The following is a 17459-nucleotide window of genomic DNA, read 5'->3' as shown; positions in this document are numbered from 1 at the left end:
ATATATTAAAGTTAGGTAGCTGAAATTTATTTACCTAAATATATGCATGTTTTTGCTTCTGCTCAGGCATTTTTAATTTTTATGTGTAGTGTAGATGTTTTTATAAAAAACCTCAAAAATGGCCCAATCGGCAAAATTTTCTTTACTTTGAAGGTCTTTATCTCAAAAAAGCCTTGTAGCAGAGGTACCAAAATTTCGCATTACGTTCTTCGCATGCGTATCTACCAAACTGCCAAATCTTGTATTTATATAACTTTTCAGTAAAGAGATATGATCGGGCTAAGTTCAAGAAAACACCGAACAATGAAAACTTCTGACGACAATTAAAAAAAAACCCCATTTTTAAATTTCTTAAACTTTGTCCACTTATTCTCCTCCACATCAGCTTTCACAATCATTAAAAACATGTTGCATAATGTCGTTGCACTAATAGTTACGGCCCCTCCAATGAGACCCTTAAGGCAAGGATGGGCAATTCCGACTTCTTGCCCAGCAAGTGTATAAAATGCAGGCAGGATTGAATTTCTTTTTATTAAAAGGTCAGCAGGTACCTGAAAAGGTGTCGCCGGCACTGAAGACGTTAATTTTGAAATTATTTGGTCACTGCAGCGGCCACGAGCGCGGAGCTACCGAGTAGGCGCGCGCGCACCCGAGATGCTCGTTGTAAGAGACGGCGCAGTGAGAGCTCGTTCTCGCGTCCTCAGATCGATTGAGTTCGAAACAGCAACACTTCTCGGGTGACTTGAACGCACGTGCACCGGTAGTCGCAGTGATCTGGTTAATTGCGTCGATTTCTTTTTCAGGGGGCATAAGAATGTCATCGTTAAACTGTGCGTTCCGTGAAGATCTTTCATTGCAGTGGTAGCAAAAGCACGCGTAGCACAAGTAGTCCGTCTCACTGACAGTCACTGATCTTTCGGGCGTTAAACGTTCCTTCAAAGCATTTATGTCTAGGTCGGTAACTCTGCGAAATTTTGGCTTCTTTGCTATAATTATAGGAGTACTGACACGATTTTGAGACATCGCAAAAGGGACATTTTTTGCTTCGTTGGTATGCAGTGTCCACGCTGTCCACACACTGGAGTCGGAGAACACGTATAAAATATTTTAATTTGACTTTGAAGTTTTCGTCGCTGAGCATTTGCAAGCCAGGCACACTGCAAGGACATTATCCCGACAAGTCAAGACAGTTCCTCCGAGTTCGCGAGTTCTGCGTCCTGCATGCAGCCTAAATCGTAGAAATCACTGTCAGGGTCACTGGACGACAACTCACTCATCGTTGTCTATTGCACCACGAGCAGATGACGGACTTCCCGCTAGTACGTCGCGAATTTCTGTATCTCCGTGACGTCACACTGCTATGAAACGACACCGAGAAGCCACCCCCTCGATATCGAAACCGAAAGTGTCTTTTTAAGGTGGCGCTAATTAAACTATATAGGATGCATTCCCAGGCACCACAATAGTCGTTTTACGTTTCTCGACACCAGTATTTTTATTTAGAGCAACAATCCGAAATTTTTTAAAATTCGTGTCAGTACTCCTTTAAGCTTCTTGTGCTTCCAAAGGTAGTCTACACAATAGACTCATTCAGAGCTATACTTTCTCGTCATGAGACGCACAGGAGGAGTAGAGTAAGAGCAAAGCACAAGAACTATCCGCGCCGAATGAAGTGCGAACAGCGCACCGAACGCGCGGCCAGTTCACGCCGTCTGCTGCCGACATCTAATATAGACAAGCGCATCCGGTTACCGATAGTTTTGCTTTTCTTTCCTTTGACAATCCATATTTTGCTTTGCCACTGGAGCGCCACGTTCATGCTTTCCACTGATCGCAACTGGCGCAGCGCAGTTTCTGTGGCAGCAGCGTGCGTGAAGCGAGCGCTCATAGCTCCCTTATAGAGTTTTCATCTTGCTTCCACCTCCGCCGTGTTATCAGCGCTTAGCTGAGATGCGAACAGAGGGCGGATAGAATAGCGAAGCTCCAGTGCACGTGCGTTCAAGTCACCCGAGAGGTGTTGCTGTTTCGAACTCAATCGGTCTGAGGACGCGAGAACGAGCTCTCACTGCGCCGTCTCTTACAACGAGCATCTCGGGTGCGCGCGCGCCTACTCGGTAGCTCCGCGCTCGTGGCCGCTGCAGTGACCAAATAATTTCAAAATTAGCGTCTTCAGTGCCGGCGACACCTTTTTAGGTACCTGCTGACCTTTTAATAAAAAGAAATTCAATCCTGCCTGCATTTTATACACTTGCTGGGCAAGAAGTCGGAATTGCCCATCCTTGCCTAAGGGTCTCATTGGAGGGGCCGTAACTATTAGTGCAACGACATTATGCAACATGTTTTTAATGATTGTGAAAACTGATGTGGAGGGGAATAAGTGGACAAAGTTTAAGAAATTTAAAAAATGGGGTTTTTTTTTAATTGTCGTCAGAAGTTTTCATTGCTCGGTGTTTTCTTGAAATTAGCCCGATCATATCTCTTGACTGAAAAGCTATATGAATACAAGATTTGGCAGTTTGGTAGATACGCATGCGAAGAACGTAATGCGAAATTTTGGTACCTCTGCTACAAGGCTTTTTTGAGATAAAGACCTTCAAAGTAAAGAAAATTTTGCCGATTGGGCCATTTTTGAGGTTTTTTATAAAAACATCTACACTACACATAAAAATTTAAAATACCTGAGCAGAAGCAAAAACATGCATATATTTAGGTAAATAAATTTCAGCTACCTAACTTTAATATATTTTGTGCAATTCATAACGAAAGTTGGCCAAAACAGCAGAGCGGATGAGCGCTCCACTCCACCTCTTCGTCATTATTCATTTCCTGTGGTTCGAAAAAATTTTTGGCGGCAAAACAAATTGCGGATCTCTTCTTTCCACTCATCAGGCAATAATATATAAAATTTTGAAATAAATTTGAGAGGTCGACCAGCCATCGTTTGTTCGATCTTACGTGGAATCACCCAATAGTCCCGCTCAAACGCTTAGCAATGTTCTCCGAAGGCGGGGTCACCAGCCGTCGGACTCATGGCGTCAGTCTGGAGTGCGCACGCTTTGGTGCAGGCTTGTGTGCATGCGCATTTGAGAAGGAAACGCCACAGACTTCTAAAGTTGTACACGACTGTTGAGTGCGTGTGTTAAGCACGTATGCTAAGACTTTCCGCTTTCCCCCTCACCCTTTCGCCATACTCTCCCCCTCAGCTTTTATCCTCGCTCCTTCTTCGCCATCACCGTCTTGAAACCTTCCCTGCGCTCCGCGCTCGCCTTGTTTTTTCATGGCTAGTCCTACCGATTGCGCTGATACTAAACGCAGGAACGGACGCATAAGAGCTGCGCTCTAAAGTAATTACGGGTGTGCAAATATTTGAAAATTTCGGCTAACGAATGGAATAGCGTTCTCTTTGATTCGGTACTCAGATCTAATAATGTACGCATGTTCAGAATTCCGAATATTTATCGAATATTTTTCGAATAAGTAGCACCAACGAAAAAACCTCGAAGGAACAAAACGTTCGAAGAGCGAGGGATCATTTTCTTGTTTTAATTATTGAATTACCAAGATGCATGTAGTTCACGCTTTTACGAGACCATCGAAGCTATGTTTATCCCCAGACGAAGGCGTTTTGCTTTAAACTCTAATGCCGCCGAAGAAAACATGTCCGCAATCCACTATCACCATCATGGGATTCATGATGAAGATGGTGATCCGCGAAACTGTTCCGTTTTAAGTCTCAGTTTTATTTGAACGCTGGTGACAAAGTAGCGCCTAGAATACTGAAGTAACTGCTGTATTTCAACCTACAGTTACAAACTATCTCGAATTGCTCTAGTCGTTGCTTTATATGCGTGCACCTTAGCTTACATCTTGTGGTATCTTTTGTCCGTTTAAAGTGACGCTAACGTTACCTTGTAGTAATGGACGAATATTTGTTTCAAGCACAACATTGTGGGATGATCGGTCTGTCTTGAAAATGCTTGAAAATGCTTGGCTTACTATCTGAAAACTATTCGAATAGTATTCGATTAGTTTTCGATTCGGTTCTAGAATTCACCCTTTCCACACCCCTAAAAATAACCACACTGTAAACCTTTTCACACCCATATGGGTGTTTCAATCACTGAAACACCCTTGGTACACCCTTATTTCTGACAATTTTTTATTCAAAGGGTGTAAATACAACACAAACGCCCTTTGCACGCCCTTATTTGAAATAAGGGTGCATGAAGGGGATATGTTCAAATATAACACCCTAAATAACTGGTAGGGTGTGGCGGTGTTTCTTGGAATGTTACACCTATACAGTTTTGTGAAGGTGGTCGTTTTCACATGAACTTAATCAAATCTGTAATTATAACATTCAATATTATGCAACTTTAGACTAAAAAATGTGCTTGGCCAAGTGATAGCTACAATATGATAATGTCTGCGTACCTTGTGATGCAGCCATGAAATGTGAAGAGTTGAAGAAAAATGACGCATCGCTTGACCCACAAGGGTTGTTCGTAATTCACTGACTATATAAGCGCCACGCTTTCTATTAGGGTATGTGTTAACGGGTCTGGATATATACGCAGCTGTAGTGACTTGTTCATCTTATGGGTTGTATGCGTATGAGTGAATTCTGTACTGAATTGAGCGAGTGTGTACTATGGGTTGTATATGTATGAATGAATTGTGTATTGAATTAAGTGAGTGTGTGCTACGTGTCTCGCATACCAGTTAACGTGCGCTATCAATATAATGTATGTAAATCCTCTGCATCAGCCTTCTGTTGTCGCCGTTTCTCTCTTAAGGGGCGAGGGTCACGCGATTTTTTTAAGAGTGTGAATTATAGCTATAGTTCTACCCTGGAAGAACTAGCTATGTGATTTGATTTATAGTGCTTCAGAAGGAAGGGAGGCAAGGGGAGGGGGTGGGGTAACCGCTTTATTTATATTTTTGAAAGCGACCCGCCATGGTGGCCTAGTTATGGTGCTCGAATGCTGACCCGCAGTTCGCGGGATCGAATCCCGGCCGCGGGGGCCGCATTTTCGATGAAAGCAAGAATGTTTGAGGCCCGTGTACTTTGATTTAGGTGCACCCCAGGTGGTCGAAATTTCCGGAGCCCTCCACTACGGCGTCTCTCATAATCATATCGTGGTTTTGAGACGTTAAATCCCAACAATCATTATTATTAAATTATTTTTGGAAGGGTGTTAGGGTGTATGTGTGCTTAAACACCCCATTTCACTTTTGCCATAAGGGTGTAGTTTTCATATTACACCCTTGAAAATTGATGCATAAAGGGTGTAAGTCCGTGAAGAACGCCCATAACAAGGGTGTAATCCTACCTATTACGCCCTTTCCGTGGGGTGTAAGGGTATGAGTTATAGACACCGAAAAACACCTATATGGGTGTAATATGGTTTACAGTGCAAGTTGTGTTTTAACAGGACCACAGTACGACTAAGTTCTTCGTTCTATGTTTGCAGACCATGTCCTATGCAAGAAACACTACATACCTTTGAAATCTTGACGTTCCTGAAGTCTTCCAACAAAATGAAGGTCATGCAGCCGCTGAAGAAGCAGATGGCATGATAGAAAGGTCGCACGTAGTATATGTTCATGGTTGTCAGTTGTAAGCTGTAAAATATTAAAATGTTTGGCATACGTGCGCGGATGAGTTTTCTACATCGTCGTAAAAGGGTACAAAAACATACGTAGACTTTGGGTTGCCTGGCGCTGTAAAGCACATAAATGTCTTTATGTGCAAGCATTATAAATAAAATAGTAGGTCTGTCGTGCACTGCAAGCTGACTTGTGTAAACAGGTCGCAATGGCGGAGTATGGTCAAACTAACAATACCTATATGCTTGCGGCATAGATTTTAAATAAATTCTGTACGCACAAGTTCATCATTGACTGTATTGATTGAAACATGCTTCTGCAACTATAATGGCGAAGGTAAAAAAAACAATGAAGGCCAGGTTTGCGCAAAACACGCAACGCAGTGACAGTGTAATACCCCTGTCACACGGCAAATCTAATGTCATTTACAACGAATGACATTAAGCGGACCTAATGTCATTTTACCTGCGTGCTGTCACACGGCGAAAACAAATGTCATTTTGCAATGATGACCATGACCTTTGCCCTCTCGAGCCGTGACTTTGGGAGAAATAAAGGGCTATCAAATCTTGCAGCTAACACGTTCGTACCCTCAAAAATAACTTTGACATCACTAAAAAATTGCTGTAAGAATATATGCGCAGCCGTTGCGACAATTTTCCACGGCCACATGGCATAAAGTCAAATCAGTCAAGCAGCGAAGCCAAGGGCCAATCGAGATTCAACATGGCCAACAACATGACGATGAGAGGAAGCACGACCGACGCTCCGGCTCCCGAATTACGACGGCGTCGGCTACTGCGCGTAGTCACCACCTGGATGGCCATGCGAGCCAAGCACCGCAGCGAGGAAAGACTTCTGCGCCGCCTTGCGCTCGAAGAGCAAGAAGCTTTCACTCGAGCGTGCGAGGACGCGAGGTGCGCCAACTTGTTCACGATGGCGGCTATTGCGATTGAGCTGCTGCATCCCATCCAGAGAGAGCGCTGGGCCTTTCAGCGCAACGAAAGGTGGTCTGAAGACACGCTGCGCACATGGGCGATGCGCACTTCAGGCAGTCCTTACGTGTGACGCCTGCAACATCCATCTATCTCGTGAACGTTCTAACACCTGTGCTAGAACGAGCAGACACGAACATGCGGCCGGCTGTGTCAGTGGCGAAGCGAATAGCCATCGGACTGTACCGGCTACGTTCGACGGCGGAAGACGCCACCATTGCACATTTGTTTGGAGTCGGTCGGTCGACAGTGAATGTAATATGCCGAGAATTCTTCGCGGCAGTTATCAAAACACTTGAGGGCCAGTGGCTTCGGATGATCCGCCGTGCTGAAATGGGGGAACACATAAGGAAGTTCCACAGAGTCAGTGGCTTTCTGCAGGCAAACGGTGCTTTGGATGGTTGTCACATCCCGGTATCTCCACCAGAGGAGCATGCAACTGGCTACTTCAATTACAAGGGATGCTAAGTATTTCGCCTGTCCTTCACCTGCGAAGGAGCCATAGCAATTTTTCGTGCGAAGAACATGTATACTTCCTCTTTGCTAACGTAAATACTAGGCGCATGGGAAAACATTGCTGTTTCTCAACAAAAACAAAATACTTGTCTAAGTACTGCTGTCGCAGGATTATAGATAAAATTTCTTGGAACACGCGAGTTTACTACTTAACTGAGTGACACGAACGTGTATCTGTAAGGTGAATTTCGGCTACCTTAAACATGCAGGAATGCTTAAGGTCAGATAAATGAGCAAACGTGATTAGATGAAGCTTGTATGCAAATTCTTTTTGCGTGTAAGAGCGAATGCACTGGGCAAAGCTTACATTTACTCATGGGTTGTGGCCGACGTGCCGCCAAGCTTTTGCAATCACTAATGAGTGCGAGATTCTTAAATGAATCACTCCTTTTACTGCAATAAGTAGCAAATTTGGATGTACATAGATTTTGATTTTATTTCTGATGCAGGTACGGTATGATACTTTTGGCACTCGTTGACCATCAGTACCGATTCAGGTATATCAACGTGGGAAGCCCGGGCAGGTGTCACAATGCTTTTGTGTACGGTCGTTCGGATTTTTGCAAGCTGGTGAAGAGCGACTTTTTCAAAACTCCCGTCTCCGTCATTGAGGGATCTACAGTAGCGCCAATAATACTGTGTGACCAAGCGTCACAGAACCTTCAGAAGCCTTCAGAAGCCGTTCGCAAACGCAGTTACGGGGAGCCGTGAAAGGATGTTCAACTACCAGCTCTCAAGAACCAGGAGAATAGTGTAGAATGCCTTCGGGAGGCTGAAGGCTCGCTTCAGATACACTTGCAAGAGAATAGAGTGCAAGATCAAGACAGCCAAACAGGCCATCAGAGCTGCATGTCTGCTGCACAACATCTGCGAGACACTCAAAGACCCAGTTGAATACCAATGGGAGCAGGAGCTGCATGACTTCAACACGCAGTATCCTCAGCCAGCCCACAGCAGCACTGATGTGTCCAGTGGTGATGGTGAACGTGTGAGGGAGGCACTCGCAAACTATTTCTTTAGACAAGCTCAGCAGCAATAGGAGAGCAGCACACACTTTTGTGTGCTCTCCGTTTCAATGTAGTGTGGACACAAGCTGCTCTTGAGGGCCAATCAGAATAACACTTTTTACTCGTCTCCTTTTTTCAGGACATTTACTTGGTATGCTAAAAGACTACAATGTGTTCAAATTCCGGCTGATCCCTCACTGTGGGAATCGATGTTATGCGAAACAGTCGGTGAGCAGCTGTTTTTGCTGTATGTATAGGAATCAGTCAGCCAGCAGCAGCTGTTTTTGCTGCATATGTTGTTTGTTTGAGCATAGTGTTACAACATGGATGGATGGACTGTTTGTGTAATTTGTGTGCACATCATGGGCTTACCAGGCACGTTGACTAAACTTCTTTGTAAAGGATATGTCATTGTACGACAAGACGTCGGCACTGGTGTTACAGCACAGGAGGTGAAGTGTAAGCAGGCTTTGTTGCAGGGACAAGCAACTCTGCAAAACAGTTAACTACATTGTTATACAGAGGATGGCCAAAACTGGAACCACAATTCACATTAGGTATGCACTACCACCAGAAGTGATGTCAGGCAACTGTTGATGTAATACATTTATTCATATTCTGTATTGGCTAAGGGTTGTTGCTGTATGTTTCCCAGCATTTGGCTGTCATAATGAAATCGCAGACTATTTAAAAAGTGTGTCTTTCTTTTATTTATTCCAAACAGTGTCTCCATGCTTCCATGCCAATTTTTGCTGTTCTTAGTTGATACAGAACATGACTCACCTGTGGCACATACCCGCATGCTGTGGACTGTGGTATGCGAAAGTGTTTCATGATGTACGCAACGTGCGTGTCAGTTATTTGTGTTGGCGCCCGTCAGTCATATTTGTCATACACTAATATCTTCCTGTGCCAATTTGGGATATAAGGATGTGAACGCACAGGTTTGGGCTGCTGGATAGTTAGAAACGGCCAAGAGTGTTTAGATTGCTAAGAAATGCTTCACATATTTTTGGAACAGCACTTTTATTGATTTGCCATCTTTTCAGGAATGCCAATCAAACGATCCTCTCTTTCGCCTGCCTTCTCTTGAAACTTGGCAAGGCGTTCACGAGCTTCCTGCTCTTGTTTTCTTGAGCTTTCCAGAAACTGTCGCATAAGCTTCTACTCCTCTACGAGCTGTGCCAGCAGGGTGTCCTTGTGGCTTCGCCTGCTGTCACTTTTTGTGCGCTTAGTAGGCTGCGGTGGTGCCGTTGCCCGTGTGTTTTCTGCAGGTGTGGTGGGGACACTTGGTGTTGAAGTAATGCCGTCAGCGCCATCAGCAGTGGCAGGGCTGGGGGGACGGCTGGGCTGGGGTGGTGACCGGGCCGGGCTGGGCAAATCAGGCTCACCGCAAACTGGTTCTTCTTCAGAAGTGCCATACACCATGCTGTGCACAATCAGAAAGAAGAAAAACAAATGCTGTAGATTTGATGCCTGTAATGTGTGTGCGACCATCCATGTAGTTATACATGTGAGCTGTCATTTTAGAAAACTATGAGACTGTTTTATACACAACATATTATAATAAAAGATGTAATTTAGTATGGTACATAGGAGAAATGCATGTACAGATAAACTGTGTGTTTGGAACCTCAGAATAAAGTTATGCTTGAAACCTTCACATTCCCTAGTTCTTGCAATATGTAACTATATATAACTTGCAATATGTAATTATCATGACAAGTATCTTTACATTCAGCTGCTCAGTGCAGCTCTACAGTGACTTTGCCACTGTGTATACAACATGCATATTGCATTCACCTGATCCACAGTCTCTCCAGGTCCGCAGCCAATCTCTTCCGTTAAGCTCCTGTCATTGACAGGCAGCGTACCTAAAAATTGATGGATCTCCCAATAAAATTTCCATGTCATGCCTCCTTGCCCGGTTGATTTCTTTCTGCAGATTTCTCTGTAATGGTAATTGGAAAGCATCAATACAAGGTATTCTTGTGTCTTTTTTTTTCTAGTCTGCAAATACAGCAACCCATGTGCTTGGTTTTCCTCGTTACATTAGGTAAAAAAAAATGTGACCGCAGTAACTGCGGCGCAGTGAGTGGCATAGCAACAAGTCGTAATGTTATGCGAATTAAGGCTAACAGCTAAATATTTTCGATCCGATCTCGCGTAATTCTACCAAACACTGGTGTATGGGAATACGGCCGCTCCCGCTATGGTACTGCGGCGGCGCAGATTCGCAGCGCAAACATACACCCTATGCCTGTACGGCATAGGAAATTTTCTAAGAGAAAGCAGCAGAGGTGAGGGCTTTCTTTCAAAACACGCCGAACACTGAAGCGGTGCCGCACCCTGCACAAAGCACGCCACAATCGATAGGCCCAACGCAATGCTCTAACAAGCAACACAGACATGCTGACGCCAAAATTGCACCAACGATGTTTGCGTGGCCGTAATAAACGGGAGAAAAATGTACTTACCGGTACTTGTTGCCAAGGTTCTCTATCTTGGCCTTGACGGCTTTGAGTGATTTCTCGATTCCCGCGTCGTGGAGCGCCTCAACGATCGCCGCGTACACCTTCGCATTCCTTTTCGCTCTGCGAAGGTCCCCAATGTGGTCTTGCCAAATTCTAATTAACACAAATGTCTCTGTCTCCGTCCATTGGACGCGGCCTCTAGGCTCCGGTTCACACATTATTACTAACGCACGCGCTACTCGGAGGATCAACACAAAGGCACGTCCTACCCGGAGGATCAACACAAACGCACGTGCTACAGGCTACCAAGGCAACTACGACAACAGAGTGGCATTGAAACACGGCCGCCGTCTAGCGTCTGTAGCTGAGCGCAGTTTTCTTGCAGAAACATTTGGGCGTGCTTTAATGCCCACAAGTCAACCATTGACTAACCTACTAAAAATAAGTTATTTACAAATTACAATAGTTGCATATACATGAGTCGATAGCGACCTTCGTAAAAGGTCCCTGTCGTCGAGACTACGTATTCGGCCCGAAATCGAATGCGAATGAGTTTCGCGAACCCATTCGATGGAAAATGTCATTTTCGTCAAATGACATTATTTCTCCCGTGTGACAGCAAACAGATGACAATACAAACGAATGACATTCGTTGTAAATGACATTAGATTTGCCGTGTGACAGGGGTATAAGCTAGTTGAGCGGCCTTCGAAGAGCCCGTTGAAAACACTTTGAAAACGCACTGCATGGAAAGTATAGTCATAACGTGCACATGTTTATCTCAATCACGGTATAAGAATAGTTTAGATGAAAGAACGGCACGTAGGGGACGCTTCTTGGGGAGATGATGAATCCGTACCAACTAGCTCAAGTTTCAATTCTCATGCATAATATTCTGGTTAGGAGGCCCCTCTAGAGAGGTCGCGCGAAACTGGCCCCCGCTAGAGTTACTGTATATGCTACCTTTAGGTAGCAGAGTTGCGCATCTGTCTTCCAAACGCCGCTAGTAACCATGCATTGCGGAGAAGCTGACGCCCGGGCCAACTTTTGTATTTCTCGACCCCACCGCTGCAACGAACTGAATTAACAGTAATCATCGACAACCAATGTTTATCACAGGTCTTCGACACGCGAGACATGTTAATCGGCGACACGGTAGGCATGTCGCCTGCAAAAACGGAGTGCGACTTCACCGCATAGCTGTGGTTGCTAGACAGACCTATGCGCAACTCTGCTACCTAAAGGTAGCATATACAGTAACTCTAGCCCCCGCTTGTTCCTGCGCCACTCCCGCTCCTCGCTGGGCCTGTTTTTGCCTGTTTTGTTACGATAGCAGTTATGTGGACATTCTCAGCGGGTTTTTGCTGTCGCCGTCGCCGTCATGTTTCGCATAAAATCCAAATTGACAATATCGCCCCGCGCATCGTATGTTCTACGCGCGTGCAAAACCACGCAAGCTCTGGGGACGAACGCGGCTAAAGGAAAGATTGAACGAGCCGGCCACCTCCGTCGCACGAACTTCGATCATAAGGGCACGGTCACGAGCTCTATCTCGACAGACATCAGGAGATGGCTCGTCAACTTGCTGTGCTCTTACCACCTTTCTCGCGTTGAAAACAGACGGCACGAAACCGCTTCGTTCCCTATAGAGCGGCCGTACTCTCTTAAACCAGTATTTCGTTGAGTTCCGCGAGATCGGATACAAAAAAGTTAGCAGCTAGCCTTACTTCGTATAACATTCCAATTCGTTGCTATCGCAGGCATTGCTTCGCCCTTGCGGCGAAACTGATTTTTCTCTTTGATAACGCTCACATGTGTTTGCGCTTCGATCTGCTTCATTGTTCAATGTACTACTGTGCTTCGCGATGGGAAAGTGCTTTGTGCCGTACTGAAACATTGGCTATAGGTCGTGTCAAAAGTTTTCTCTTTTTCTAGTGAAGTGGTCGTGCTATGATGCACTTTTTGCAGCTCAGACATAAAATGCAGCAGAATTTAGGGTATGCTCAGTGCTGACGTATTGTCATTTGAATCCGTCACATATGCTCAAAATGCGATCGAAGCTTGACACACAAGTTGTCAGCCACTCAGAGTTTACCTTCTTAATGAATGACCTTTTTGATGCCCTCAGTCGTCGCTTTGCTGCAGAAAGCCTCACACTTGTATTCAAAGACTTCCATGTTCTCGACTTCCCGTCTAAGGTGCAAGATAGCTGGTATCAGGATATTGTGAGGGGTGACATCCCCAAATATCTTTTTTTAGCCCGACCTACTGCTGAAGGCTTGTGCATCGCACTTAAGTCTGTTCAGGAACTGGCAGCGCTCCTTCTTAAAGAGTGTGAGTTCAAGTACGCCCTTTGAGCCAAAATGAAGCAGTACCGCTTGGAACGATTGTTTGGTATTATAAGACACGCGGGTCGTCAAAATGAGCATCCCAGATTTCCGACATTTCTGCAACTTTACCGCATGCTTTACCTGTATTCTTTGTTGAAGCGACCACAGTATCCGAGAAAGAGAAATCTGCTTTTCCCACCCTCATTGATTTTAGAGAGGTGTTTCTGCACTTTTTCAGCGCACTCATCAAATGCATGACCTGAAGCACGAGCTAGATGACCTGATCAGCGAGGAAATCTTGAAGTGAGATTATTCAGAAGCTGCAGTCGTTGAAAGCATTGTATGTTATGTGACTATTCTTACTGCGTGACCTAAATACAGTCAACTACTGTTAGTGATCCAAATAGTACGTTTCAGAAGCCATGCAGCGTGACACTACGGGATCGTTGTTTATGAATACTAATTCCTAACCTGACAATTGCTAGATTACAGCCAACAAGAATCGCTAGGGAAACAGGGCAAAGAACAGGACACAAGACAAGAAGGGAAAGAACACAGCGCTGTGATTTGTCCTTGTTTTTTTTTTCTTGCGTCCTGTTCTTTGTACCGTTTTCTCAGCAAGTTATGAACCAACCGACCTAAAAGCGCACGCTTCTGCAAACAAGAGCCGCGACAGTCAGTGGGTTGCTGCGGATTCATGTTACGAAAGCGCTCTTGTTATACGGGACATCAGATCAGGCACGTAGATCAGATCAGACACGTTTGTTTGTTTTTACTCTACCTTGCTGCATTTTAAACGATAATGAATGTAAACAGTTTGATCGTAAGATCCAATGTAGAGCTTACGTTCTTGTGTAAGCAGGATAGGTCATGAAGGGTAGAACGGCCGGGTTAGTTGCAGTCCATAGTGCAATACCACAGCCCAATGCAGAAAACAGGGTGAAAGTTTCCAGAGCCAGCTTTTTCCATCTGCGGGAGAAATCATGTGTATAAGGATTTGGAAAGACGACAATCCCTCCATTAACGCATCGCATGATCGTGAAACTTGATAAGCTTTTCGACGAGAGAATATTGTTGATCGCTATTTAGGTTTCGTGTGAATCAGTTACTTGTTTCTTTTCGATCTCCGTTCATGTTTGATGCTCATTCTTGGTTTCGAACGCTTGCGGCTCGTGTACCGCAGTTTCTTGAAGCCGATTTTTTTTTTTGCATAGACGCTTTGGTAGCCCTCTCTTGCAGAGTTTAAAAACAAGGAACCACGGTCATGTTAAAATTTTATTCCTATGTTAAAATTCTGTTCGTTGTCATCGAAGTTACAAGCGGCAGAAATCACGCCGACAAACGGATACACCTGTGAGGTGGTACACGCCTGACTGCAATGCCTGCAGTTCCTACTGCACCTGCATTCGTTCATTCAAATATGTGCACGCACTAGTAGATAGAACCCCCTCCCCCCACGCAACAAAAAAAGAAGGTATTCAAAGTACTACCTGTGCGCACAATATCAGTGAATATGCGTAAAAACGCCATGGGTATTTTAGGAAATGCAGGGTCATGCTATGGATATGCTTTTCGGGGGTAGTTTCGACATCCTGCCGCTTTTGAAACAAAAATGGAGTGGTAATTTAATGAAAATTATAAATTGAAAAGAAACTTCGCTGCAGCCCGTCATGTAAAACAATAAAACTAAATTGATAGCTGTCCCCAGAAGGAATATCAGAACCCATATTTATTTTGACCCGTTCATATAGCATTACCTTTGCATATAGCGGTATAACCACATAGTTTTTCAAAGCTAATATGCTGCTATGCCATGCTGCACATTGTGGTTTACGTGCTTACTTTTTAAATATGAGTAGAATGAGAAGAGAGGCGGCGAAAAGCTGGAAGTCCGCAGATAGGTACCATAGATGAACCAGCAATGTCTGAAATAAAAACACCCATATCTGTATGGTTCAAGAAGCATTTCAACCGAGCATGTTGGAAATCGAAATTTTTGTTTAATTTTTAAACGAATATAAAGCTATCAAAAGCCTCAAGTCGCGCTCACACATACGGGTAATCGTGATTAAGAAAAGCAGTTGCAGGAATCCTGAGAGAAGTCAATCCAAAGAAGTTGTAGTTTCGCCCGAAATGTAAAGCCATTACAGAGAAACCAAGGTGGTTTATGTTGTGTGGACATTTCAATTGCGTGAATACTTGTCTTTGGAGAACTATTATGTTACGTGGACACTTTTCTGAAGAACTTGGACTCAGTGTGTGAGTGTTTTACTATGTGCCCTTGTATGGCATTGTGTTTGTTTTGTACTTCGCGACGACAGCTATTATGCAAGGGAAGAGTAGTAGCCGGCGCCACGCATTGGCACCAACCTCTCCTTATATAAATTTAATAAAAAAAAGGTGTTTCATCACACAAAGCTTTAAAGCTCATAAAATCATCGGTCGTTTTAAATGCACTCTCAACTGGCTTAGTAACTAAATTGACAAGTTTGGTTTCATACGCGGACAGTCAGACGTGGTCATATTATATCTCGATAACCCCCGAGATTACACTTCAACCACCCTTTATGTACGTTCGTGTGTATCTTAGTGCGTGTTCGTGTATATATATATACGTTTAAATTTGACACATTTCGGGGGGTCTGAACGCCCACAACACTTCCTCCCCCTCCCCTTGCTACGCCAGAGCACTCTTCTCACATGACCTCTAACGACACCATTTAGAAATCGCGCAATTTGACAACGTATGGTCAAAATATAGTTCCATTAGGTAGAACATTATTCTTGGCAGGTTTCCTCTGTGTTATTGAGACGTATTTCCATGTGTTTCTGAAGTTGTACACTGCTGAATATCTTGCTGAGGGAAACATCAAACAAAAATGATGTCATTATGTAGCAGTTACTGCCGACATTTCTAATATTGCCCACAAATTACAGTCAAAAATACAAAGATCTAATATCACCGTTTGAATAAGAACTTCAATGACTTATCATTGCTTGCGGGAACAACCATCCTCTCCGCGTCTGACCATAATAGTACAATGTGCATAATGCAGGCTAAAGCGTACCAAGCTGACATTACTTGTTTCAGTGTGGTATTGTGGTTTGATCAGCGACGGTGGGCAGTTGCACCAAAGTTCATTGTGTCCGGCGCTGATGCTTATAATTGTAGAGAGGTCTGGCGTCACAAGTTGTCGCATTTGATCAGTCCGAATTTTTTCGTACATATCCCAAATACGTTATACATACAGAAGCTGATAGAGAGCGACCGTATGCACCTCCGTCTAGTACATTTCTACCGTTCTTTTGCGTTGTTGGTCGATAATCTTTGCTAATTGCTTGCGTCAATCGTTGCTAGTCCCTTATTAAGATCTATTGGCGACAATGGCAAATCGCTTTATTGACTCCACGCTCACACAAACGAAAACGTGATCAGAATTCTTGTCTTCAAAAATGCGAGAAACCAGAACTGTATACCAGTGGGAGCTAAAACCGGAGAAACTCTTTGAAGGGCCGTTCAAGTGAAATATTAATTTCGTTTAAAAAGATCAATTATTCTTTCAGAACTCTATCGTCATTAAATTCACCATCATAGGTTAATTATCAGAAGAAGAAATGATGGTCAAAGTTTTATGTCTGAATCTAGCACCTAAATTTCAGCACGTGAACGTAGGTGTCACGTCACGAATTTGAAATCCTTTCTTCATATTGTCATGATTAATAGCCGGCAGGACGACAGAGGACCAAGAAGCGACACTGGTGGAGGTGCTGGGTAGTAAATGCATCCCAAGAAGAAAATGTGGCCTCGCGGTTCTCATACCATGTACGAACGCTGTCCGCTAGAGCAAAGTAGACGCGCGAGAGCTTCTCTACGGTCCAATGGTTTGCCTTGGCGACTCGCTCATACTGGTCTAACCAATCCTCGACGTCTTCATAAACCTCGCCGTGGAAGGTCTCGGGAATCCGAGGCTGCTCAACAGTCAGCTGTGAAGCGCCTCCAGTTGCCATTTCTGCAGACGGAGTGCTTGGCTGGAGAGGTTCCAGAGGGATTGTCTCGGGACTGAGACCAGAGAACACCCATACACTTAGAGAAGGGAAACTGTACCTTTGACAGTGCAACGAAAATAAGGGTAGCGGTGGCGTTGTGAACTAAAGTAGCCGACCAAGAGATGCCGCTGTACAACAGGAAACGGAAATGAGCTTTATTCAATATGGCTGCCGTCGCTCGTTGTTGGTTGCTGTGCAGTGCGCTCCGGTCGCCCGTGCTCGTACAAAAGAAATAAATGTATATGCCACATTTTGTTCACTTAGCGAGCCCTGCGAGTGTCGTAATGAATCTTCTGAACTGTCTTTCGTGTGTATTCCGTGCCCCAACTGTGTGAAATGCTACGAAGGTGCCAGGAGACGCCAATGCCTCAACTGGCATTAACGCACACAACACCGGCGATGTGTAAGCCTGATAATGTTTTATTACATATTCATAAATCATTACAAGACAAAGTACACCACTGAGCGTTCACACAAGCA

The 17459-nt window shown here is 44.4% G+C and overlaps 1 protein-coding gene across 3 annotated transcripts in view; it reads right to left on the bottom strand.

The window, feature by feature from the left end:
- LOC119398813 (nose resistant to fluoxetine protein 6) overlaps positions 1 to 17459 on the bottom strand; it is a 194103-nt gene that overhangs the window by 14221 nt on the left and 162423 nt on the right. For all 3 annotated transcript variants that reach the window (XM_037665639.2, XM_037665630.2, XM_037665649.2), the window contains exons 10-12: positions 14775 to 14857; positions 13779 to 13901; positions 5505 to 5625 (exon numbers count right to left, since the gene is read on the bottom strand). In XM_037665639.2, coding sequence (XP_037521567.1) covers positions 5505 to 5625; positions 13779 to 13901; positions 14775 to 14857 — 327 coding nt within the window. The remainder of the gene's footprint in view (positions 1 to 5504; positions 5626 to 13778; positions 13902 to 14774; positions 14858 to 17459) is intronic.

The sequence above is a fragment of the Rhipicephalus sanguineus genome, chromosome 1 (assembly GCF_013339695.2).
Source record: "Rhipicephalus sanguineus isolate Rsan-2018 chromosome 1, BIME_Rsan_1.4, whole genome shotgun sequence".
In the NCBI taxonomy this organism is placed as follows: Eukaryota; Metazoa; Arthropoda; class Arachnida; order Ixodida; family Ixodidae; genus Rhipicephalus; species Rhipicephalus sanguineus.
Note: the sequence above shows the minus strand (reverse complement) of the source record. Positions and strands in the feature narration are given on the sequence as shown.